Consider the following 27,273-nt stretch of genomic DNA (forward strand, 5'->3'; position numbering starts at 1 on the left):
AAATCAAACAAGTGTAAATCGTTTCAAGCCCAGTAAAAATTTATTTTTTCTAAGTAACGTATTGAGCTTTGGCCTAATCTTGTCAGGTGCTGTATCTGACACATAACTTCAGACTACTCATTAACTTTGAGATGTGATGCTCTTCAAACATAAACCTTTACATTTCCTTTCTGCTTCCAGGAACATCTGGCATTTACAAATGTTTGGCAGCTGTGCTCTGAGAAAGGAAGGGCACAAACAGCATGACATTTTGTTGGAAGTCCCAGGATGTTCTCACTGATAATTTTGAGGGGCTGCCAAGGTAACAGCAGGGTACAGGTTCCATATCTTCAGCCTGCATTGTAATCTGACAAAGAGGAGAGCGTGGAAATGAAACACAGCTGACAGGAATAAACTCTGAAGCTGCAAAGCTGCTGCACAGCACGGCAGCGTGAACAGTCAGGGCGTTTGTTTTTTTGGCACTTATTACTCATTATGTGGTGACGTTCATCCTTGGCACTCTATAAAACAAATGTGGTTAACTCCTAGCTAGTGGTGGGCTGCTTGTTTAGTTTGCAGATAAATGAGGACACACGTGTGGCTACCCTCCCACGCTGGCTCTTTGCAAGGAAAGCCTGGACCCTGAGGGACTTACCAGCTCAAAACATACCATTACCCCCAGCACAGCTGCTCCTGCTTCCAGAGCACCAGTGGTGAATCTGTGTTGAGGGCACTGGGCAGACCTGAGCTCTGTGCTCTGGGTGCCCCTGGTGCTGAGGCTTGTTAGGTCCAGCAGCACCCAAATTGTGCTGTGGCTCCTCTTTCTGATCCCTGCCTGGTTTACCCTGTCACACTTTGCTGTGTGAACACTACTGAGTCCTTCTAGGATCTGAAGCCAGAAAGCTTAGCATGGACATTTGGTTTTCAGCCCTCCAGTTAACCTGGTGCTTTCCCAATGATGGGAAGCTGGTGTAGCTACCGAGGGTCTACCCAAAGCTTAGCAAACCTTAACAACTGAGCTCTCAAACTCTCATGACTTTTGCAAGTCATCATGTTCTGTTCTGTTACTTGGACAGGATGGCTCCCTATTTTCCAGCACCAGGCAGTGCCACAAACAACAGGATTTCTTAGAAGGCCACATTGTGTCCAAGCATTTGTAAACCATCAGGATCTCAAAGAAGGGGACGTTCTCCTGGGCAGGAAATGACAAGGACGGCTTTCAAAACAGGAAATTGTCAAACAGGACAAGTTAACCTGAGATACGCTCAACGTCATACAGAAGGACATTACAAAGAGAGGCTCAGAATCCAAGTACAAAAGGTCTGTGTATTGTATTTAATCAGCAGTGTGGAATTCAAACTGGACATCAAAACCTGTTCTGAACTTTTTAATGTAATCTTTTATTTCTCTTGAAAGGAACTTTGTATTTAAGACTCAGTTTTACACTTTAAAATACTAATTATCCGATTTCTTGTGACCACAATAGGCTCAAAGAGTGTGTATGAGCAAGGAAGTAAGGCATTAAAACTATATCCTTTTGTTCTCTCATACAGTATATTGTTTTCCAGTTGCAGTATAAACTGCTAATTAACCAGAAGCAAAACCATATGCTGATTTTTTTTATCAAGTACAATTAACAGTTTATTTCTTTAGGACCAAGTTCTCATGCTACACCCCACATTTAATAAACTCTCATTCCAAGAACATCTAAATGCTTAAAATGTGTTTAGAGTGACAGCCGTGGAAGTACGTATGAGTAACTCTTGCCCTCAGGGTAAATCACAAACCTTAAAACGCTATATAGTAGGATAAATAGAAAGAGGGAAAACTTTCAAAACAGATAAAAAAAGAAGAGAATACTGAATGTTCTAAGATGATTTCTTAAGAGTACATTTAGGCAGCTGTTTCAGGTGTTTATTGCAAACCTGAATGGAATATTCTTCCCCCATCCTTTGTATATGTAGGTTGTAAAAGGGACATCCCACAAGTACCTCTCCCACTTCACAGTAAGAATGATGGACACTGAGCATGGAGGTTGTCACACTTTTTACTCAGCTAAAAGGTGAGACAACCTTGTTTTGCATTACTTCCTCTTCCCACCCAGCTCAGCAGCAATCCCTAAATCACTCACCCAGTGAAGGATGGGGAGATTCTTTGCTGTAGAAGGAGAACCAGACTAGCTACACATCCATTATAAAAGGTCATCAAAGCATTTCAGGCAGACACAAGACTTGGCTCACTGTCCTCTGCTGAAACTCACCTCTTACAGACACTTTTCTACAAATACTGTAAGTACTATTTCAATATTTTAGTTAAAATACTCTTCCTTGAAAGCATAGCCTAAGGTACATTACATATTGCCATGGATTCTCCTTCTTTCATCTTGGATACTATAGGTATCAAACCAAAAATCACTTGACCTCAGCCAACGGAGTAAAAGAATCCCCACCTTTAATAAAACCTTATTTTGTACTTTAATAATAGTAAAAAAATTCCTGGCTGCTAAAAGGAAAAATCTATTTCAGAAGTATTACATGTATATCTTTACAACATACTTCTCATTACCAACACAGCAGTTATAGATAAGTGTTAGCCATATTCTTCCATTATCTATAGCACTCACCTTTAATCCATAACTTATTTCTGATACAGCAGTGGTATTTAAGAACACACAGTATATGACTGTTGTCACACACCCCATGAACAATCCTGTGGTGAATATTTTGAGATTATTACAAAGCACACATTAGACATTGTATTTTATCCAGCTGTCAATAAAACATGAGTTTTCCTTGCAATGTTAACAACCTCCACCTGAAGAAGATGGTTCAGCTTTCTGTATTAAGATATACAGTTGCACCAGGGTTAAGAGATAAACTTAAGTTGAAATGAGGTATTCCTCTTTCACTGCCTCCTTTCTGAACATCCTCATGTTTCAAACACATACACATCTCAGTACATGCCAATAGCTCTGCTATTTGCACTATTCTACTCCAGGGTCATCTAAGTTGGTAAAATGGAACTTGAAAGTGTTGCATTCCTAAATGCAAGGTGCCTCATGAGTCACATAACCCTTCATAACTGCAGTTCACTAATGAAAAAAGACAGAAGATTGTTCACACAGTAAGAACTTGCAAAACCCTGTAATTCGATACTACAGAACAATAATGCAATAAGAGGGGACAAGGTCATGTTTACACCTGTAAAATTAGAGAGAATAATAAAAATAGGTTAAGAGGTTTCTGTTTTCCTCTTTCTACAGAAAGTCATAAGCTAGTCTTATTCCCAGACTTCTCCTGGTACTTCTTCCACTTTGGAATGAACTTGGAAACCTAATGCCACTGCTAACTATACCCATAAACATTTTATTGGGTGAACACCATTGCAGAGCACAGAAAGGTCCTTTCTTACAAGACTCTTAGCAGCTACACAGCAATTCTCATGAAATGTCATTTCCCTTAGCATGCGACTGCAGGCATTTAGACAATGAGTTTTGAATTATTGCTGCCAACCCCTTGCTGTGATCACGAATCTCATCCAGGGCCAAGGAGCAGTTTTCTGAGAAACTGCTGTGGCTCCAAACATGTCCAAGCTCTACAGGGTTTTTCATAGAAAAGCCCCTTTCCCCTCAGTCAGAACAGCCAAAAGACAGTTACACATTTCATAAGCTAAACACCACCAATCTGGAGAGCAGTCCATGCATAAAAGTTGTGGGCAGCATTTTTATCCTTCCTGTAAATCTGTGTTACTTATGTCTCTTTAATAAACTTACAAAACAAATAAACAATTAACAAACTGCCTCCACTACCCTCAAAAGCAACTTCCAAAACATCCAAAGCAGTCTTTGAAATTTAAGCCCTTGAAAACTAAGATAGCAGCAAAAATCCTACTCTACACCACCTTTAACAGCACTAGAAATATCAGCATTCAAGAAAAATTACTATACTGCCCATCTTCAGGAGTCAGTGACCTCTCATTATCAAAACATACTTTATAAAGACCTGTACACTGACATCTAGATAGTGGCATTTCTGTAATTTTTTTATTCCTCTAGCCCTGTACAAGGGCTCATAAACACAATTTTACCAGTAAGCTTTTAACACCACAAGTGAAGGTGTCAGGGATGCCTTCAGCCCTTTGAGACTTTAGCACTTCTCAGGCACAAAAAGGTCCCAGATATCTTAGCAGTGGCTTAGTTTTAGAAGCTTGAAATTGAAATTTATACACCCTAATACTTAAAACATTGTTAAATTCACAATAGTTAATACCTTATGCTTCATATCTAGCCAGCTGGACTATCTCCTTAGTTTATACCGAGCAGTGATCACTTCCTAAAGAATTAGAAACTAAAGAAACAAACTCCAGAATAATCTGCTCCCATGCTTTAATTAGTAAAAATGGACTTCTGCCAGGCAGATGCTCTGGGATGCAGTCAGTCCTTCCCCCTATGCCAGATGCTGGTTTTTCTCATCAGAATTTCTCTCATAAACCTGACTCTGTGCAGAAGTTCAGTGGGCCACCATGAAGCACACCACCAAGGACTTTCAAAAGGAGGAACAGATGTGAACTTAGTACATAATTATTTGTAATAGCAGTATTCAAGAAAGATCCTATCAAGGGAGGCTCAGCACTGCACAGTTTAATCAACAGTGATAAACACAGGAAAATGAAGCTGGCTGTGATCTTCCCAACTCCATTCCCTGATAAACAAGGGGTTAACAAGTACAACAACCAAGAAGGAAGCTCGTGGTGTTGTGCTGCATATAACCAGTACTCCCTCTCCCAGGGAACAGGCCCTACAAAATAATTGAGAACAAAATAACTTACAAGAACACCACTATTTCTCTTCATCCATGTACAGTAAACAAAAGCCCACATATGTATGCGGGACATCTGCCATAATTAGCTTCAAATGTGAACCCAGTATGGTCATGATGAGCTGCAGTGAATGCTGTCAGTGAAAAGACTGCCAAAAACAGCCTGAGATCAACATTTAATCGATGTTACACAACCTGTGTTTCTGAGAGTTTTTAACCTGGGAAAGCTACATAGCCCAGTATGGAAGAGACACAGAGGAGAGATCTTGATTCATACAATAATTCAGGTTTGAGGGGATCTCGCGAGGCTTCTAACCTCCTGCTCAAAGCCTGGCCAACTTCAAACCAGGTTGTTCAGGACTTTGTACAGCCAGGTCTTGAAAAACCTCCAAGGACAGACCTTATAGCCTGGCTTGGTAGCCCATCTCAGTGCTTCCTTATTCTCCCAACGACATTTTTTTCCTTATATCCAGGTGAGAACTCTCTGTTCCCATTCCCACCCTGGGCCTCTCTATCTCCCCATCACCCACCTCTGTGAGGAATCCATTGCCACTGCCCCCACAACAGTAGGAATAGGGTTGTTGGGCCCTCCCATGACAAAAAACACACCACTCCTGTAACATCTCCTTGCACAGGAGCTTCAGCTCCAACCCCAGCCATTGTGGGGACCCCACTGGATTTGCTCCAGTTTGCGAGTCCCCACCCTACAGTAGCTCAGAGCTGGGCCCACACAGAAGGTGTGGTCTGCAGGGCATCAGCCAGGGGATAGCTGCCTTCACCCATTCCAGGCCATGGTCTTGCTGGTGCAGCCAGAACCATCAGCTTTCCCTGCTACCCGGGCATCCTGCTGGCTTGTGTTTAACCTCCCACGAGAGCCTCCAAGTCCTTTTCAGAAAAGCAGCCCTACAAACACTTTGTTCCCAGTCTTTACTCTTGCAGGGGTCTAGTCAATCTCAGCTGCAGGACTTGTCATTTGGTGAATTTCATGATGTTTCTTGTCCATCCATTCCTCTCACTCATCTAGGTTCCTTTGATTGGCAGTCCTTCCCTCAAGTACCTTGACCAGTTTCTCATTGACAGACTTCATGCACTCCTTCTTCTTGTCCTCCCCAAGGATATATTCCCTGAAGGCTGCCTCCAAGTGGAGCATGTGCCATTGACCACCAAACTTTGAGCTTGATGACCCAAGCAGTTTCTCACCCGCCTAGCAATCCATCTCTCAACAGGTAATAGCTCTAAGGGGATACAAAGGTGCTGGAGGAGACTGTGGTGAAAGTCTTGCTAAAGTTGAGGTAAAAGACATGCACAGCTTCCCCTCACTCATGCACCCAGTAACCTCATCAGACAAACAGGCTGGTCAGGCACTATTTACTGCTGTTTACCTCATGCTGGCTACTCCCTATCACCACCTTCTTTCTTGAGCCCATAATGCTTTTTAAGCATTAAAAGTTTAAGAGGACTCCATAATTTTCTTACACACTAAAGTGAGGCTGACCAGCCTGCCATGCTCTCGATCATTATTCTTGCCCTTTCTGTAAAAGAATCAGCATTTGCCTCTCTTCAGTCATCACAGTCCATCTTTGATCACAAAAACCTTCCAAAGATACTAGGAAGTAGCCTTGCTATGACGTTGCTGAGTGTCCTCACCACTCCTAATGTAGCTCATCTTGTCCCAGAGACCAAATTTAGGTCAAGATTTCTCAAGAGACCCTTGTTGTGAACCTCATCTGCTGCTACTCATTCACCTCCTTGAACCTTGTCTCTAAGCACAGAGGCCTGGCAAGATCTGTCAGAGGAGACTGAAGCAAAGTGTCTTGTCTGTTGGCTACCACTAATTTACCAGCACATTCAGTACAGGTCCTCATCTTCTGTGCTTATTCCTTAAATAATATAACAACTGGGGGAGAGAGGCAGGCTTCATGTCCCTTGTTCCTTGTCCCTCAGCTCTAGGTGTGCTTTTACTTTCCTGAAACCACCCCTACATGTTTGGACAATGTTTCTGTATTTGTTCTTTGTAGCCTGTCCCAGCTTTCACCTTCTGTGTGCTGTCTTTGTCCTCCAGCTCATTCAACAGGCTCCCCATCCAGCCAGGTCAGTCTCCAGTTATGTCTATTCATTTCCCAGGATGTGCCATTCCTGGGCTTGGAGGATGCTGTCCTTAAAAAACTTGCCAGCTTTCCTCAGCAGATTTACTCTTCATAGCTGACTTCCATTGAATCCCATCTACCAGTTCCCTGCAAAAGCCAAAGCCTGTTCTCCTCAAGCCTGGAGTCTACTTTACTCTGCTGCTTGCCTTCCACACCTCCATCAGGAGCTTGAAACCAGTGTTTCATACCCTTAAAGATCTCCAACAAACCCACAATATTTATTGAGCAGCCCATTGGTAACATTATCATGCTCTCTAAGAGAACCAGGATTAATTGCTTGGCCTGCTTAGCACCCTCAGTCAAAGACCTGCTGCAAAGTCATTCAGCTGAGCTGGGGAAATGGAGCACAAATGGTTAGGACAAAACTCTGTCCATAACTATGGAGTATTCCCTCACAGTGTAACATCTTGAGCAGCATCCAGAAATCAGCTTGCTCTGCCAAAATTACACATGTTTTCAATTAAAACAGAGCACTGCACTCTAAGATAGAGCAAAGATAAGAAACAAAAGGACAATATCCATCACATAATCTGCATCCATGCATACCAGGAAGTAATTTTCTGATGAAACATAAATAGCACTATAATTTATCTAACAACTACAATAGAGCCACTAATCAACACCGACACTGCACTCGAAGCTGCATTTTCCTTTTTCTAATTAAATGCCAAACCTGACCCCTACACCATATTCAGTGACTGTATATGAAAAATCACTTAGCAGATTAAAAGGTATTTTCTCTTAGAGAGGTGGTCACCTTGGGATGCTTGTCAGGTAGGTCAGGACATTCTGGAACTCTTTCTCAGGAATCTCACTGAAAGCTGGATAGTCCGGAAAGGTGATAACAGGGCATCCATCTCCCCCTCTTCCACCTAGAAGAGAAATAAGCAGCAGGAACATTTACATGCAAGTCCCTTTATCTAGCCTGCAATTTCCCAATTTCAGAGCTTAGGAAGTTTTACAGGAAGGAGTTTATTACACTAAATAGGTGGGTTTTTTTGCAGTCTTTGCTCATGTGAAAACAGTTTTGACACCAGATGGCAGTGCATCTTTCTTGATAAGTGTCTATGGGAATGAACAGATTTGGAGAAAGAAATGAGCTGATTTAGGGGGAAAAAAGTTATTTCAGAAATAAGTAGGTGAATCTCCATCTTGAACTCAGCCTTCTGAGCAGTTTGAACTCATTCCTGTAACACTTCCTCTTGCTTCAGCTGCTCTGCTTCTGGAACAATCTAAAAGAAGTCGTAGAAAGTTGCAGTAAAAGAGGCAAGGTGTTTCAAATGAGATTTCCTGTTAAACCCCTGAGATTACCCAGAAAAGGTAAAGCAGAGCCAAACACTTATGGTACAGTATGGCTGCAGATGAGGTAGCTATAATTTTTCTGTATTGGTATTGCTTCTGGCATTTGTACTACTGGGTAGAATTCACAAATGAAAAGCTTTTTAATATGCTTTGCATACATTTTTATATATAAAATACAGTATCTTTTTGTAAAGGCAATGTTAATGTTTCATGTCTTATGCAAGTATATTTTCATACAGATAGGCTGGAAAAAGGATGTGTCAAGCCCCAGCAACTGCATGAAGTCAACAGTTGGGGGTAGGCAGGAACAAATTGTTGGAAAGTTATCTTTTCTTAAAAGCTCAAAAAGAGAAGAAAACCAGCTAAAAACATCTGTGGCAAAACAGTAAGGATGTTTTTTTCAGCCCTGCAAATCTGACAGTTGTGTGGAAATCAGCTGTAAAGGATATTAACAACACTGTCTGACCATGACAGCAGCAGTGATTTGTGAAAATTACAGTGTGCTATTACTCAGTTCAAGTGCCTCTACATCTAACCTCATCAGAAAAAGAAGATAAACAAATATTTGAGATCAGATTTGGTTGATAAAAGAATCCACTGTTTCTTTCCAAAACCACATGTAATTAGAAGAGCTCAAAGAGTATCCTCATGTTAATTTGTGGTGAGAATTTGACTTCAATTTACCAGCTTACAGGAAATATGGTGCTTCTACAGTATAGTTCTTGAAATCAGACTACATGGGAAAATAATGCACTCTAGATACAGCTACATAACAAAATGCAAATGTCACAAATTTGCAAACATAATCTTTACAACACATCCAAATGCAGCCATGTTTAGTCAAGGGAGTTAATTTTAGCTATATAAATGTTCACAGCATGAATGTCAGTTAAAACCAATTTTGCTTCTATTATTCTTTGTTCTTTCCAGGCTCTTAAGACCAAGAGCATTTTCCTCTCTCATGAAAAAAACATTTTTCAAGCATGATAATAATTATTTCTGTTGCTCATGAGGTGTCTTGCTCTCTCTAGACTATCTATTTTTAGCTACAATTATACATTATTTGCTGTATCCCTGTTGGCTACTTGCTTTGTTCTACTTAATTTCTATATATAGGACATATGAAACAAAAGAACAACAACAATACACTTGCAGGACACATCCTAAAAGCAGAAACCCAGACTATGACCTTCAGGAAGTTCCCAGACCACCACAGATTGTCAAGGGCAAATAAAGCCATCCTGCCTTGACATAACCTATTAATTTTCAGTTTCTAGTACAGACAGCTGTGGTTATCTTGGGTGGAGATGACTGTTCTGCCATGTGCTGTTGGAAGATCTTTACTCCCTGATGATCTTTTTCTCCAGTATTTGCCTTCCAGGCACATATATACCTTCAAATGTTGCTTATCAGGATCCTGCTACTGAAAGGAGTTTAGGGCTGAGTGACCTGAAATGCTATATGTAATTAATTCTGTATAATTTCAGCTTTAACATTACTGTCCTGTAGAAGGTGCTTCCTACATTGCAACTTTAAATACTTGGCCATCAATAGCAGACAGGCAACTTAGCAAAGCAGTGACTACTTACAAATCAGTGCTTGTCACAAGTTACTAAAAGGACATGGAAAATACAACAAAGTCCTACAATTAAACTGTGTTTGAATTAAATAATAGTAAAAACAGTAGCTGGGTTTGCTTTTGAAAGTGTCCTTTATTTCATAAAGGACCTGATGCAGAAAGAAGTGATCTATTTATTTTTTCCAGATTTATTCAGAATCACTTTTTCTTCCTTCACCTCTGCAAAAGCAGCACTACAAAGTTTACTCCAAAGTTAGTTATCAGAATGAAGTCAGAATTAGTTAGTTACCAGAATTTAGGGGGGAGTAGATAATCATCTCTCTCCTTCCCTTCTAGTTCACAGTCCTGAAAATTCAGCCACTTATTTGTTGGCCAAGTTCTGTCCACAATGGCACACAGAAGCCTGTTTCTATTTCTAGGCTGAAGCAAGGATACACTGATTTTTCCAACTGGAACTGAATAGTTTTATGTTTTCCTACTACAACTGAGTATTTCAGAGCATCTAATCTTAGGGAGGTTTATGTGTTTGTGTGGTTTTGCTCTGTTTTGGTTTTGTTTGTTGGTTTGTTTTTTTAAGCTTAATCCAAATTTCTGAAAGGATATTAAACCCCTTATTTTCACTTAAATATCAATACCATTGTAACCATGCAAAGGAAATGTCATATAGGGCTTTGAGCAACCTGATCCAATGAAAGATGTTACGACATCATGTCCCTACATGTAGGGTGTTTGGATTAGATGATCTTTAAAGGTTCCTTCCAGTCAAACCATTCTAGGATTTTGTGATTCCATGATTTTGTGAAAATGTTGAAAAACATTCAGCATTATTTATTTTTGAGATACAAAAAAATATCACTTGAGTGCCAGCTTTTTTGTCTAAATACCAAAGAGCAGAAGAAAACACATCTGTCCTTACACATATGCAATCAGTCCACACGTTTTACCCAAAACAATTCACAAGAGTTTCTTGACACTCATCTCATAGCATGCAACTGTAATGAGAATTACTACTTTTCAGGCTAAAAATCGGAAACATCATAGAACTGAAGAGCACTGAAGTGTATGTCAGCAGACAATAAAAACAAATTAAAACCACAATACCACTTTAAATTAAGTAGATCTGTTTCCACCCCACTCCATGAGAAAAAAAAGAAGCAAAACTTCATTATTAACTGACTTATAACTGACTTTGGCAGCCTATGCAACTGAAAATTCTTTAATAAAGGAAAAAGAAATTACCAGTGTAAAATATAATTTTTTCAGTGGTTAAATCTCTACAATTCTAGCAAACCTCGAGTTAGGTGAAGCTGTCCTGTAAATAGATCTACATGTCTTGGTCTTTGGCCAGTTTTGACATCAGTGACAGACCTATGTTTTGGGGACATACCCATTTTAAAACTATGCTGAATTGCTTTAGAGCCACAGGTTGGGTGTTAAAATGACTTAATTGTGCTTAGGAAATAACATTTTGTAATCCTAACTTTTGTATACCATTACTGACACAACGGTGCCAATGGCTCAAATTATGTGTGTCCTGAGCATTGTGATCTCCTGGATGAAGACAGAGTTCCTTGGAAATTATCTCCTTGGAAAACCATCTGTGCTGTTGGGGGATAGGCCTGGTGAAGTTTGCCATAAGTAATTCACCATTTATTCTTTATATTGTGCTACAAGTAACTTCTTTCACCGTAGCCACAATCTTTTTGTTGTTGTTGCTTTTTGTTGGTTTTAATTAAGCAGATAGTGGGATAGCAAAGAGCCAAGTCAAGGAAATTGCAACACTATTTTATGTGAATTCTAATCAAGAAGCACATTAGCGACTTACCTAAAAATAATCTCAAATGAGGAATTATTAATTTCCTTTTCAATATAAAATGTCACTAACAGGGAAAATCATGCAAAATGATTTGAAAAGCTTCTGAAAAAACACACACGCATTTGCATGTGCACACACATAGAGAAAAGGATAACTCCCCACAACCCCCTGAAAGGAACTCTGTATTTTTTGTAGAACCAGAAAAATTTGGGAGCAGCAAAGGAGATTGCTCAGACTTCCAGGAAAGTAGAGCAGGATATTATTTTGCAATGTTTCCTTAGCTATTCTGCTCCTTTTTGCATAAGGAAAGGTATCAGGGGAGACCTCATTGCTCTCTACAACTCCCTGAAAGGAGGGGGTTGCCAGGGGGGGGTTGGTCTCTTTTGCCAGACGACTTTCAACAAGACAAGAGGGCATGGTCTTAAGTTGTGCCAGGGGAAGTTTAGGTTGGATATTAGAAAGAATTTCTTTACGGAGAGGGTGATCAAACACTGGAATGGGCTGCCCAGGGAAGTAGTGGATTCTCCATCCCTGGAGATATTTAAAAAGAGACTGGATGTGGCACTCAGTGCCATGGTCTGGTAACTGCAGCGGTAGTGGATCAAGGGTTGGACTTGATGATCTCTGAGGTCCCTTCCAACCCAGCCAATTCTATGATTCTATGATTCTATCCACAAAAGCACTCTGCCCAACGCCACACAAAGGAAGCAAGACAGATATAACTAAATGATGACAGAGAAAGAAGTAGGTCCTCTAGCCTGAACCTATAATGCAAATGAAATGGTATACAGACTATATATATAAAAAAATATCTCTTTGCTAATCAATATGCACACTCAAGATTCCAGAGTATCATAATTCTTAATCAGTTTGGGTCTACAACTTTTTTCAAAAGACACAGCTTAAGTAAAAACAAACTTGTTTGCAGTCATGCCAGATGTGAGGTCTTCATGTGTATGAGAGAAAAGCTTATTTATACATTTTGATTTAGAGTTGCAGTGCTTCATCTATTATGTTTCTGCTAAAGAATTTCTCCTTTCTACTTGCATGATATACTTAACTAGAGTGCTCAGAGTATTTGAAATTACATATAAACTTCAGTGAGGTGGTGGATAAAGGTTCTGTTGTATACCCCTTGCAAAGAAAAATAGAATAAAGAGAAATTTTTTAAAGCATGCTTTCCTTGCAACAAGAGAAAAGTTTTACTTGTATAATTTCACAAGCTGCATTTTGACCCACATGATAAGCAGCATCTGTTGGCTTAGCAATCAGACTGCAATAACTAAATGTACCTTAATGTATTTGAACTATACACCTCTTAGCTAAGGATTACTTTTTTTGTTTCTTCTTTACCACCCTTCTTTTTTTCCTAAGCCTCCACAGACTTTGATATAAAGACAGACACTGATATAAATCAGTGAATATAAATCAGTTTAACCTACACTTGTACAGAAACTGCTAAATAATACCTCTTCCACTATTATTGGTAAATACCTCTTCCACTGTTATATTGGTAAATAAAATCAAGTTGATATTTTTAACTAACTGATTCAATGTATGCAGTACAGGATCCACTCAGAAGTTCTCAAATACAGTTTTAGAAACAGGCTCAGCACCTTGTGGTTACTTCAAAGGGAACAGTTTAACCAGTGAGGTATTTTCAGGTCAATGACAAAACCAAGAGCACGGTAAAGGAAATAAAGTTACAGAGAGTAAGCAGAAACTTATTATTTAGAATGTTAATTTAAAGGGTCAAAGATATAAGCATTTTAAAAGCTAGTACCAGTGCAAACTTTCTCAACTGCAGGAAAAACAACTATGAATCAATAGGCAAAAGTACAAGTAGCATGAACCCATATTTGTATTTCCTTTAAGGGAAATATTTTGTTTGAAGTTGTTCAGTGCTTAAAGAGACATTCAAATGACAGTGACTTGAAATAATTGGTTCAGTACTTACAGTGGCCTAAAGTCTCATTTGCACATCACATGGCCTGTGTAATTTAAGATGCATATAAACATACACACCTATCTGTATGCTCTGCTTCATCTACATTTATTTAACATACTTGCATACAGCAATGGCAGATAATTGCAAAGCTGGGTATGGAAGTCACAGAGCAACTTTCCAATCAAGCAAAGAGAAAAGAAAATACTTATGGAAGAAATTACCAAATGTGAATGAAAGAATGTAAGGAATATATTTTCCAGAGACTTTTAAATGGACAATGTCTTTTGTAAGGGGAAAAAAAAAAAAAAAAGGGCAGAAGACACTTGGCAATGCAGAAGAAAAAGGGGATGAATGAACACCAGGTAAATGCAAGAAAAAAGCAAAAGTAAGATGGGTGAAACAGTGAACCATATAGAAGAGTATGTTTTATACAGCCTAGTCACAAAATAATATTAGTAATAATAAAAAGTGAGTAACAACAGTTACTGCAAAGAAAAGGGCCTTGTTCCATAGAAAGAAAACAAGGCAAAAAATAAACAGCTGGGTCAGAGGTAAAATATTAATTTTGGGGTCTATAAAGCTGTTATGTGAATGGTTGTCCCTTAATTAGATTTCAGCTGAACATAACTGCAGTCCCACTGCTGAGCAAGAGCTAAAGCCTTCTGCATCTTCTGAGATGGCTGGCATCTTGACCTAATTGCTCTTTGTTCTATTTACCAACAGATGCAAGCATTAATGTAAGCTTTTGCTTTATTTTGTTTCAGTTCAAGTCTAACTTGGATGGTCCTGTAGCATTTCCATTATAATCTAGCAGAATGAGGAACATGAATTACTTTGTACCTGCAGACAATAAAGAAGTGACCCCAATTTAGACCAAATCACAGAAAGTAGTTCAGGAAGGGCTACAACCTTCAGCTGTAGAAGCAGAGGAGGCTTCATTCACTATTCAAACAAGCGTGCCACAAGACCTAGATACATCCTATTAGAGAAAATAAAGTGATTCTCAAGTATACATCACATTGCTGTAAAAAAGATAAAAACCAAAAAGCACCTAAGACATTATGCAATTCACCATACCTGCAAAGATGGTCTGTACTAAAAGTATTCATAGTCTATGGATTTTAATTTTAAAGAGTTTTATGGCATTTTCTAATATTCTATTTCCAAGGCAACTTAGTAATGAGCAAAAAAGTCCCTTTCACACACATACATACACTGTGAATGTTAAGTGGCACCTCAAAGCCACTCACAGGCACAACTGCAAGAGCAAAAATTGTACATAAATTGAGTACTGACATATTAGTTCCATGAGGCTTTCAGAGTCTGTAACACCACTATTTGGTACAGCACAGAAAATTAACCACCAGTGTCCTGCAGGAGAATATTAGGAAAAAAGAACTGAAGTCCAAAGTTAAAAAAAAAAAAAAAAAGCCTAACCATCAAATTGCTCAAGAATAATAAAATAGAATAGAGAATATAGGCACAGTTCACAATAATGCAGCTGTCCTACTATTTCGGGCAAACAAAACAGACTTAAAATAGACACAAGGGTGAATAAATTGAATAAAATAGAATGAGGAACAGCTGCTCTTATTAATCTCCACACAACCATCAGTGTTATGAGTCCTGAAGATATTTGTGGCTGTGTGAACTCAACAGTCTTAAGAAGTGAACAGACTCCAGTTGGACTCAATGAGATTTTGTTCATCTATGTAATCACCATTTCCCCCCTCATTCCAGAGGGGCAAAATGTAAACCCAACTTACAGTTTCCCAAATAGGCCAAATATTGCACAATAGTGCTATTTTTTTGCTCCTGGATAAGAAGGAGGAGCTTGGGAAGTCAAAAAAATTAACTGCCAGATAAGAACTGTAGCTTCAACATCATAATCACAAATGGAGCATGAACATTCAACTTCATAGAAAAATGACCTTGTTTCCAAGTGCTATGACCACAGAATTATCAGAATGACAGAAATACCAGAGTTGGGAGGAACCCTAAAGATCATCTAGCCCACTCCACAGAAAACACAGTCACTAGCCCAGACCCACACTTCATTTAGTTTGTGTGGCAGGAATAAATAATAATTAATGACAAAGAGTACAACAAGATTCAAGGAGTTTTTGCCAAGCAAGGAGGTGCATTGCTTCATTCCCCCATGTCTCTTGATCGGATGCAGGGAGAGATTCAAAGGAAGAAGGAACAGCCATAAGGAGCAGCTTCAGCCTAGAAAAGGAGGTGGAAGGGGGCTGGAAGGAGGCTGAGCAGCACTGCAAAGCCTCTGATGCTCTCTCTCTCTCTCTCTCTCTGTGTACTATAAGGAGGGCAGGGCAGTAACCCCAAATTTGCTACTGCACATCTGCAAGACCTTTACAGGCAGGAAGGCATGGAAACAAACCCAGAAGCTTGGCAGACACCAGACACAGCCTGGCTGGTGAGTACTGTTGCTCTATACCCACCAGCATCCATCCATGGTTCCAGTGTTGAGATGGACCAAGCCCAGCAACTGACATCTGCACATCACAGAACCACAGGCCCCCATCACAGGTTATCCAGGGGCATCAAAGACTCCCTGCACTCCATGAGCATGGCTGTGCTGCTTTTAGAGACAGCTTGACACTTAAAGCTGTTTCCTTTGCAGAGGGCAGGAGGTGATACAGAGCCAAAATCCTCGAACAGAACTTGGTGCTGCTACACATGCCTGACCCCTTGCACTGAGACCACGGGGGGATGTGGTGCTGTGGTACCCACTCCAATCCTGCTCTGGTCAAGTGCAAGGTGCCAGCTTGGGTTTCAGTATCAAACCTGACAGGAGAGCCAGTATCAGCATGGCCTGAGGACTGCAAAACCACAGCAACCAGCAATGCATCCATGCTGCACACTCCAACTCTTTTATCCTTTTTTTAAAAAATTCTTTTATTTTTATTCTTTTATCCTACCCTCAATGCCATCCCATTATCCTGAATAATTAACAAGAGTATAAAATTCCCATTATAATTTTTTGTTTGTTTTTTTTAAAATAAATCTTTCCATAAATCCTTGCATAACAAGTTTTGGTAGCCTGTATTTTTGGTTGCCCACAAAATACATATTTCTCCTATACATGACCTCAAAAACTGTGAAAGCACAACAGGCCCAACCATATACATAAGCAATGTCTGTAGAAGGGAACATCATAGTCTTACCTGACAAGTAAGCAAATCGTTTCTTTAACTGGTCCTGAATATCAGCAGCGTAGAGGGGAATGATATCCTGATGCATGATTTCATCTGTGGAGAAAGAAAAAATATTTGCATTGCAAAGTCATGTTATGTAAATTTTCACAGCACACTTTAAAAAAAAAATCCCTAGAACACAAGCACCCTAAAAACTATCCAAATTTTGAAAAATATGTGAAAATGTTTGGACTCTTTCAAGTGCCTGTCAAGGGCAAACTTTTCTTTAAACTGTATATTGATAAAAGAGTAAAGTGGATTTGCTGACACTGGAAAGCAGTATTATTGAACCAAAGATTGGATAGCTAATACTCCTCAAGAATGATGTTAAACAGTGGGCTTTTAACAAATCAAATTCTGTTCCTATCTAAGCCTTCTCAACTCACATGAAAAAGAGAATCTTATGATACCTCTAAGCTGTTGTCTAGTATTGAGATATCCCAAGGCAACAGCATATGATAAGGTAGAACAGGCTTAAAAGGACATCCTTACATGGAGCACACATATTTGTGCCTCAACTGTAAATTGCCATTTAATTTTTTATGTCAGCCATCCCCTTTAGCTTAATGACAAACATCTAATCTCCTGTGCCTTTGTTTTCTGCCACAGTGTTTGAGCAGAGGTGTTTCACACGTAGTTCCAGAGCAAGGAAAAACCTGAGTGCCACTGACCATGATAAAGACTGCACAGCAGAGTTGCCTCATTCACTAAACTATGATCTATTTTTACAAAGAGACAACTTTTACTCTTGTAAATTTTAAAAATTAATTTTTCTACATTTTTAGCCTCAACTAAAAATCAGTGAGCCTAGCATTTTAATTATTTGAACACTTATTTTGGCAAGGCACTATGATAGAGAAGTTTTATTTGATGTACATTGAAATGGCATCAGGACAGACTCAAATCTGACACTCAGAACTCTGAACATGCACAGGAAAAATAAGTAAAACTTGAAAATTACTTAAGTGTCACCTGTCTTGAAGAACAAGCTGATCAACACAAGTAGAGATCTGGCCCGTAAGAAGTGATTTGCTATTACTGAGATCTTTCAAATGCTTCATCTTGAGGGGGGAGCAGCTCCCTTTAACAAGTGATTCTCATATGTGTAAAATGCTGAGAATTGCAATTATTTGAGAATAGCAAAAAACTCCACTTTCAGTTACTTCTTCCAGATAAGGAACAACTTATACTGGGAAACAGAATGTCTCTGTTCTCTTTTGGGCAGTCTGGAAGAGGAAGACCCATGACCACTTTCAAGGTCAGACACTGATCAGAGCTATTTTCCTGCATCCGGTGAACTGCTGCTTGATCAGAAGACCTCTGTACACCATGCTGCCAAATCCATAAGAGGGTATGTTTAACTCTTAAGTTATATTTCACCCCAACTTTCAGTTACGTCATCTTAATATTTTTAAGAGAAAACTGAACACAGATCTTTCTGAAGTCCAATCTCAAATGGCCAAGTAATTTCCAGAAGAGGGGACCCCATGCAAAGGAAAAAGAATTTCAGATTTTTTTTTTGCTGCCAGTGCTTTTAATACAAGGAGCCCTGCTGCAGTGATGTTTAAGAACCTGAAGGAAGCATCTCTTAATCTGCAAACCAATGCCTGCAAGCAAACCCGTTTACCTGAATATAATAAACCTATTACTGGATCAATGCCTAATTTTTGTGTGTGAGATGGGAAAAGGGAAAAAAGAATGTAACCACTTTGTAATATGCCATCCTGTCTACAGTCAAAGGCAGAAATAATTTTCATTATTGTAGCATAAGCATGTATTAAGCAGACATGTTTTGCATCCCTAAGTAAATACGTGACACATAGCATTCAAGCAGGCAAAATGTTTCTAAGTCAGGGAAACTCTTTACTTTATGTTTCCCAGGTACATAATGATTACTATTTCCTCATGTATTCATGTGATCAATCCAATTGTGGTCTCACTTCTGCCCAGTGATGACCCAAGTGTAGATTTGACTGTCCCAGTGCTCTCTCTGACAGGAAGAGCACCCTGAAATGAAATAATTTATCACTATAAAGACAGTATTTTCCTCCCTGGTTTTAAACTCAGTTTTAACTCGGAGTTGAGAGCCAGTGTGTTTGCAACTTCAGGAGCAGTGTGGCTGCTCACAGATGGAAAACCTCCAGAAGCCCTTCCTGCTGCGCTCTGCCACCAAGGCACAGCCAGCCCCTGTTCTCACCTTGCTCATCTGGTTTCTCAACACTCTTTCAGGAATCAGAAGACCAGGGCTGATTTTCAATAATTTAAAACAACCAAGATAACAAGTAGCAGTAAAAAACAATGTGAGAAAACACTGCACAGTTTGCATCCAACAGCGTGACAGGATTTTTTTGGACCCAGTATCATTGCTTACACAGATTTAGCCAGAAATCCCTCTCCAAATACCCTGTCTCCTATTGTAGACAATGCAATTATAAAAACTCATTGTTCTGCATAAATTCCTTTGTATTTAGCATCCCTGTAGAAAAGACAGTTCATCACAGTTGAAGATGTCAAAGTTTATCCATCATTACTTGAATATACCATTTCATTAACAGGATAAAGCAACTCATGCTAAAGAGACTGTGAGGGCACATGCTACTTGCACTTACAGACTTTAGAGAAAATTATTTCTTGGAAATATTCTTTAAATAGAGAACCTGCCATCCGCTACGTTCTTCAGGGACAATTTCCATTTTAGTAAAGCTAATTAAGTGCAGATTAAAATACAGATTTACTGAAAATATATTCACTGCTTTCTAAGGAATTTTTATAGGCTTGAACTCTACTTCCACCTAGATGGATTAAGATGATAAGCCCACGATATTCCTTTACATGGGATTTTCAAAACAGAGACCTCAGGGTTTGTCTTTTTTACTGTATCTAAAATTCATGGCTGGAACAAGATGCACATGCCAAAACACGCTAGAATATCCTGTCTTTCCTGAAAAGCTCATTTAAAGAGTTTTACAGGTAGTCTACTTAAAATAAGGCCCCTAGGATTTATAATGCATCTTGTATTGTGGGTGCTAGGTTCTGCAAAGTTTTTTAATTACCGTATTTTTAAAACTGAACACACATAATAACTGGGCATGCACAAAGATTTTTTTTTTCTAAGGCAATAGCTGGAAATTCTGTAAAAAACACACTATCCAATGTTTAAATTGTGAGTCTAAGAGAGGACAGAAGTGACAACTTGCTAACATAAAGGAATCAGCTAAATATGTTATTCCCGTATAAGAAAGCATTTATCTTTTAAAATGTGAACCACAGTCTTGCAGATATATAATCTTCCAATTCAATTTTAAATCTTGCTTTAATAGTCCTGTCTTTATGATGGAAAAAGATGGCTTAGAGGGGCCTGACCCTGTCCCATGAAAGACACCTGATTGCATTTGAAATGAAGCAGGATGACAGATTTAAGCATGCCAGCACAAAGATAACTTGTTCTTGAATTACCTGGTGCCAGTAAGCCCTGAAGAAACCCAGATCTGAGAAAACGATCAATGTCACTCAAGTCAAGATTTTCACTTATTGGGAAAGGCTCCTCTTTCTTTTCCAATCAAACTGAAGCTCATCATCACTTGGGGTTCACCTGACATGCCAAAGCAAAGCCCTTGTCACAGCAGACAATGCTGGAGGAGAGTCTGAACGGAGTGACCTACATTACGTGGAAGGAAGTTTCTGGACACAACTCACGAGCCTCTCACAATGGGTTTAATCCAATTCCCACCGAGCCAGCTGGAATTACACCACCCTTTCAGTAGTTCTGCATGAAATTCTATGGCCATTACTTTATACTAACTTGAAAGCCCAACCTGTTTGCACACATATGGACACAATTATACCTTTCAGCACAAGATCTCGGTGGCAAACCATAAAGCTAACTACAAATCATTTTTCCTCCTCTTTCTTGCTGAGTCAGTAAGGTTTTCCTGAAAACATGTTAATGGCTTGGCTATGAAATTTATGCCTAGATCTAAAAATAATGTCTTTTTCTTAACTGGTTTTATTTTCCCCTCTTTTGGAACAGCTTACCCACTGAAAGCATTGAATGCCTTTTCTGAATGGTATCTTCATTTGAAAAATCTCTTCATTAAAGCACCCTCCATCTGGTAATTATAAATGCAAGATAATGACTTTCAGAGCACTCCCTTCATCTCTCTCAGCCCCAAGGCAAACCTTTCATTTCCTCATTCTTTCTTCTGCATCTTTGCCCCCTGACCACCATCAGGAACAGTCAGCTCCTTTGTGTAGTCCCCAAAAGGAGGAAGGGCCAGAGCTGGTGAAGATAGCCCCTCTTCCACTCTAAGCCACATGAAACTAATGAGCTCATCAAGATACCAAGAAAGCTTTCCAGCTTTAAAATTGAGTATAAAAAATCATCATAGTAATGATGTCTGCAAGTTTGTCTGCTAGGTGTGCCCAGGCACAATAGCTGCTGACTGAGCTCCTCAGGTTCTTATTCTATCTGTAGCCACACCAGGTTGATGCTAGGAGTTCATGCAAGTGTTCATAAACTTAGTATTAAAACCTCACTGGTTTGAAATATCTTCAGGAAGAGTTAATTTTATTTTGTTTGACTACACTCCAAAAGGGCCAGGAAACACACATGGTTAAACCTCCAGAATTTTCATGCAAAATGCATCTCTTTATTAAAGTGTAGCTAGAAAGGAAATAAACACCCTGGTAAAACAGTGATCTTGCAACTTTTAAATTTCTGGTGAGCTAGAGTATCCCAAGCAAGGAGGGAACAGGAGCTCTTCATCCCCCATAGTTGCTAGTACAAACAGAAATAAAGCAACTTAGCACTCCAAACAACTTTGTTTCACAAGTAAATATACTAATCGATAAAGATGTATAAGAGTTTTACTTGTAAAAGCTTCACAGCCTACAGTCAAGCTGCATCTCCCATTTCTTCTCCCAGTCAGGGAAGACTTTCCCTGCAAGAGCCCTGGTGCCTTAATGATCAAATTGAGATACTTTTTCTTTCCAACTTTATGGAAGTTTCTCTTCAACAGCATTACTAATAGCAGTTCATTTTCTAGGACTGCACAGGGTATTGCCACAATATGCATAGAATAGCACATCTGTGCAGCACATCACTACACATTAGATTAGCCTGGCACCTTGTATTTTTCAATGTTAGGTAAGGATCTAGTTGAGACAAGACCTGGAAGTGGTAAAAGAAAGAAAATCTAAAGCCCTAGGACTGACGTTCCTCCTATCATATAAGCCCATTCAGAGTGGGTCAGAGGCACTTATTTTTTGAGGGTTTTTTTTTAATGACTTGCGTTAGATTCATTCAGATCTTTCATAGATTTCATTATATGTCTGCAAAACTCATAATTCATAACTTTTGGTAATATTTAAATGATTCCATAGAAATGAAACTTGGTCTGCTCATTTAATCATACCTGAAGAACACCACAACTACTTAGAAGATACTTAAATTAATTCTGAAATTCCTCAATGCCAGTATTTATATACAAGGAATGGAAGCTTCATCATGTATGAAATAACTGAAAAACAAAAAAACTTTGTATTACATAGATGCCTCCTGAAAAAGCCACGTTACCCAAGTAACTCCTGCTTCCTGTAATCACAACTGAAAAAAATAATAAAAACAAAACCAAATCTGTTTCTTCTTGGAGATTTGGCACAGGACAAGACAAAACTATGAGAATGATGGTGTGGTTTCATGTAGGGAGATTAATCATTTATCCTGTTGAGGTGCACAGCAAATGCAGTGCTGTTGGGCTGGCACAGGATGACAAGAGGTGTAGCAGTCTTCATTTTCTTGACTCAAGTTATAAAATAGCTGCTCAAAAGAAAACTTTGACAGGCAATCCAGAGTTTTGTCCCTTTCAAACTTCTCTCTAAAATTTCTGGATTCGTCCACTTATTACGTATGTTAAAGGATATCTGTCTTTGTTCTCTTCCTTATTCCATCTCAAAGGAGAAAAAGGAGAAAACGTTCTATGTAAGTTTACCTGAATAACATCACCTCAAAGCAGAAAAGTCAGAGGAAATAAAATCCTCTCACTTCCCTCTAGGGTACATGTACTCACAGGATACTCTGAGTGCTACAAAATACATCTTCCTCAGTCCCACCTTCTTGAGACACATGCTCTGTAGTCCCACAGCTTCTCAGGGATGAGCATTAAGTTTGGGTATGGTTTACAAATGTAACAAGAGTAATCAAATGGTAGCTCATCTGTAACCAGAAGAAAACTATGTAATAATTAGGAAGGTAATCTAGGGATTAAAATAAGACCTAAGATATTGTAATACTTGAAGATAATCTAAACCAAGAAAACACGTATTAGGAGCTATACAATCAAACCAAAAGGTTTGTGGGGGGGAGATGATGCAATTCTTGCAAGAAATCCAAAACTGTTACCACTTACAACACCTACTCTGGTTACACCTGCTTTTGCTCCACACAATGTTTGAGCAAACCTCACCTGTTCAGGTGAGAAAGAGATGTTCTTCATGCAATTTCAATTCATTACAATGACTCCTTTCCCAAACTGAGAAGGAAGGGGAACTTCTAATCATTGCCCACAGTCATATCACAGCACAACTTTTTGTCAGCTGCAAAGATTTAAAGGGCAGCAACACCAACCAACAGACTTAACATTTAAAAGCAAAAAAATCACTTAGTACATGTGGCCTGCTTTTACTATTGCAACAATAATATCCCTCCCATGTCCTGAAGAAATCCAAAGAAATCTTATTTGCCTGCTGGTAAACCCTTTTCTGTTATAGTTTCAAACTATTAGGAACCATATCCCAATATAAGATTAAAAAATATTGCCAAAACTATAGCACTGTTAACTCCTTAATACTGCAAATCATGCTGAGTGTACAGTATTACAATATTTCTCAAGTAATACAGGTACTTAGTGACCAACAAGAATCAAAGTTTGCAAAATGCAATTTTTTTTTTTAAATGGATAGCTACTAGATGCAGCCTGAGCAGCAATGTTCCCTTAGCAAGAACTCAAGTGATAAGAAGGCAACTGACCCAGATTGTCTCACTTACTACTTTAGCTAGCAAGCAAGCAAGCCTCAGAGTAACAAAACTTTTAGATTTTGCCAGCCACATTTAATAAGATTTAATGCTCTGAGAAAATAATTTCAGAAAATTTGCTTTACAAATACGAAAGCCTTGCAAGGAAGGGGAACTCTTACAAATATGGAAACATAATAGAAAAATCAACTCTGAATAGAAGAGCGACATGCAAATTATAGGACTCATCTGTAGCATGGCTTAAAAACTAATTATGCAATCACACAGAGTAAACAAATATGCTCAAGGAGATATCTTTTCAGGAAACAAAAACAAGGATTTTTTTTCTCTACTGAAACCAGCTTCTTTCTGTACTCCCTCTGCAGAAATATACGTATCTGAACTCACATCACAAGGTTTTGACTGAAAAGTAAACACAGAGGAGACCAGATGCATGAGTATTTGGCAATGCTACTAAACAAAATCCTATTTTTGAGGGATCTTCTGGAAGCAAGGTAGAAGTTTAAACTTAGGATTTTTGTTTTGATTGGAAAATTAAAACTTCTGTAAAACAGCAAAATGGTAAAATCTGTTTAATTATTCCACACAGACCTATTCTGGAGATAAATTACACTTCTTTTACTCAAGGGGAATTAGCAAGATGCACAGCTACAGTAAAAGCACACCCAGCACACTGCCTGAAACACTGAAAACAGAACAATCTCCATTACAGCATTAGGCAGTACTTTGAGGTTGTCACAGAATGGTTTGGGACTATGAAAGATCATCTAGTTCCAACCTCTCTACCATAGCCAGGGATGTCTTTCACTAGATCAGGTTGCTCATGGCCCCATCTAACCTGGCCTAGAACACTGACAGGAATGGGGCATCCACTACTTAACTGGCCAACCTACTGCAGAGTCTTGCAATCTTTACTGTAAAAAAAATTCTTCCATATATGCCATCTAAGCCTACTCTCTTGCACTTTAAAACCAGTCTTGCTACTTGTCTGGTCACTGCAGGCCCTGGTAAAAGTCTTCTTTGAGTTCTGTCATTTCAGTGATATGGAGGATAGCTAGAATAATTCCTAACTAATGATATATCTTACCCTGACACAACCACACTTTTCCATTAAACTGCACATCTATGAAATAATGTTTTGAAAGGGGATGTGAAGTACTTCATGGGCCTGAGACAGATGGAAGAGCAAATGTTCACTAAGTGGATTACATGGAGCTGAGTACTGGTATTCAGTTAAGACACATCTACTTCCAGCTGTTTGTAAAGCTTCCCATTTCATGACTTCCCATGACTTAGAAAGCAGAGGTTGTTGAGTTCATAACCAAACTGGCTGCCCCACCTTACACACAGATAAGAGAGTTGTTAATGAAGAAGCTTTCTTACCACTGAAAAAATAAAACTCATCACATGTCTCTCTAAATATTAATGCAGATTTTAACTGCTTCAGGTAATACAAAGGTAGAATATGGTTTAGAACAAGAGTCTGTTAATGCACTATAGCCAGGTCTGCTGCTCACATCCAGTGTTTTGCAGGTAGCATGATAGAGGTTTGGCAAGAGTCTCCCCTCCTTTGCCTTACAGACCTCCATCTTCATCTCTTTTAGGCCTCAAATTAAGTATTCATTCGTTACCCCATCATAGAACCTGGCACATGGCTGTCATCAAGTTCTGCTAAATGAAGCTTCTCTAAGCAAGGAGTTATTTTGATGTAAAATTGGCCATGCAAAACAAATCAGTGAAAATATAGTTTCTGGATTTCAGTGTCATCTGCAAAAATCTATTAGATTCTCTTTCCATAAGTGTAACAGTCTAATTGGATGTTACTTCTCTTCTGGGAGGCTGTTTTGCTAGACTTTCATAAACCCATGCTGACTGGACCTGATCACTTGTTGCCCTGTATGTGGCACATGATGGCACTCAGGATGAACCTGCTCCATCACTTTCCCTGGCACCAAGGTCAGACTGACAGGCCTGTAGTTCTCCAGATCCTCCTTCCAGCTAATATATAAGGCTCTCTACATTTCAGAGTAACATGGTGATGATGAGAGGAAAAATCTCTCGTACAACATATACACAGAAGAGGCTAAAGAGCAAACTTTGACCTTAAAATTCCCTGGTGGTGGGTATTCTCATTTGAAGTCTCATTTGACCTCACTAGGTAAGTGTGTTCCTTTGAGACTGAAGGCAGGTTGAAATAAACAAAAAGCCAAAGGAACAAAAATGTTCAAACAGTGGTTTTAAAATAGGGATTTACTTTTAAAAGCATGGCCCTGGGTCTCAGTAAGTACCAGGTTTCAGTGACATCACTGAGATGCTCTACAGAACTTTGGAGCATAGCAGAGCAAAGGGGTGAGAGGCCAGAGTCAGAAGCTGGAGGATGGGAAATTCCATCTGAATGGAAAGCATAAAATTCACCATGAAAACAGCTAAAGACTGGAACAGGCTGCCCTGTGAGGCTAAGGGGTTTCCACTGTTGGACATACACAAAACTCTGACAAGTTTCCAAGAATCATAAAATCATAGAATGGCTTGGGTTGGAAAGGACCTTAAAGAACATCTAAGTTCCAATTCCCCTGCCATGGGCAGGGGTACCTCCCAATAGATCAGGTTGCTCAAAGTCCCATCCAACCTGGCCAAACACTTCCAGAGAAGGGACACCCAGAGCTTCTCTTGGAAACGTGTGCCAGTGCCTCACCACCCTCACAATTAAGAATTTCTTCTTCAAGTTTTCCTAAATCTACCCTCTTCCAGTTTAAAGACATTACTCCTGTCCTGTCACTGCATGCCTTTGTAAGAAGCCCCTCCCAACTTTCCTTTAGCCCCTTCAAGTATTGGAAGGCTGCTATAAGGTGTTCCCAGAGCCTTCTCTTCTCCAGGCTGAACAACCCCAACTCTTAGCCTGTCTTCATAGGAGAGGTGCTCCATCCCACTGATCACATTTATGGCTCTCTGGTGGATTTGTTCCAGCAGCTCAGTGTCCTTCTTATGTTGAGGGCTCCAGAACTGGACACAGTGAAACCTGCTTTAACTTTCAAGTTAATCTTGCTTGGAGCAAGAGGCTGGACCAGGTGCCCTCCAGGGGTTCCTTCCAGCTTAAGTTTCTCTGTAATTCTGAAGGAATTCCCTGGAAAGAAGTCACAGTCCTGGGAAGAGGAATTTCCAGCAAAGATATCATAGAACGAACTCATACAGAGTAAATTGTGTACTAAATTCAATACATTTAGTTTTAAAATGAAAACAGAATAGGGTAAAATCCAGTATGTTGACACATCTGCTGAATCTCTGGCTAATAAAAATCCTTCTACAACCACATATAACACGCCATATAAATTTTCTTGAAAACAAAACTAAAACAAAAAACCAAAACTAAGGCAATCACTTTTCCAAAGAAAAGAGGAATTATCTCAGAGTCACGATGAAGTAGCTCTGGTTTCTAA

General features: G+C 39.3%; 1 protein-coding gene across 1 annotated transcript in view; it reads right to left on the reverse strand.

Moving 5' to 3' along the window:
* Nucleotides 1-27,273, reverse strand: part of MCF2L (MCF.2 cell line derived transforming sequence like) — a 99,632-nt gene that overhangs the window by 50,750 nt on the left and 21,609 nt on the right. The window contains exons 2-3 of the mRNA XM_030468267.1: nucleotides 16,774-16,857; nucleotides 7,701-7,815 (exon numbers count right to left, since the gene is read on the reverse strand). Of these exons, the coding sequence (XP_030324127.1) occupies nucleotides 7,701-7,815; nucleotides 16,774-16,857 (199 nt within the window). The remainder of the gene's footprint in view (nucleotides 1-7,700; nucleotides 7,816-16,773; nucleotides 16,858-27,273) is intronic.

This window comes from Calypte anna, chromosome 1 (genome assembly GCF_003957555.1).
Source record: "Calypte anna isolate BGI_N300 chromosome 1, bCalAnn1_v1.p, whole genome shotgun sequence".
Classification (NCBI taxonomy): domain Eukaryota; kingdom Metazoa; phylum Chordata; class Aves; order Apodiformes; family Trochilidae; genus Calypte; species Calypte anna.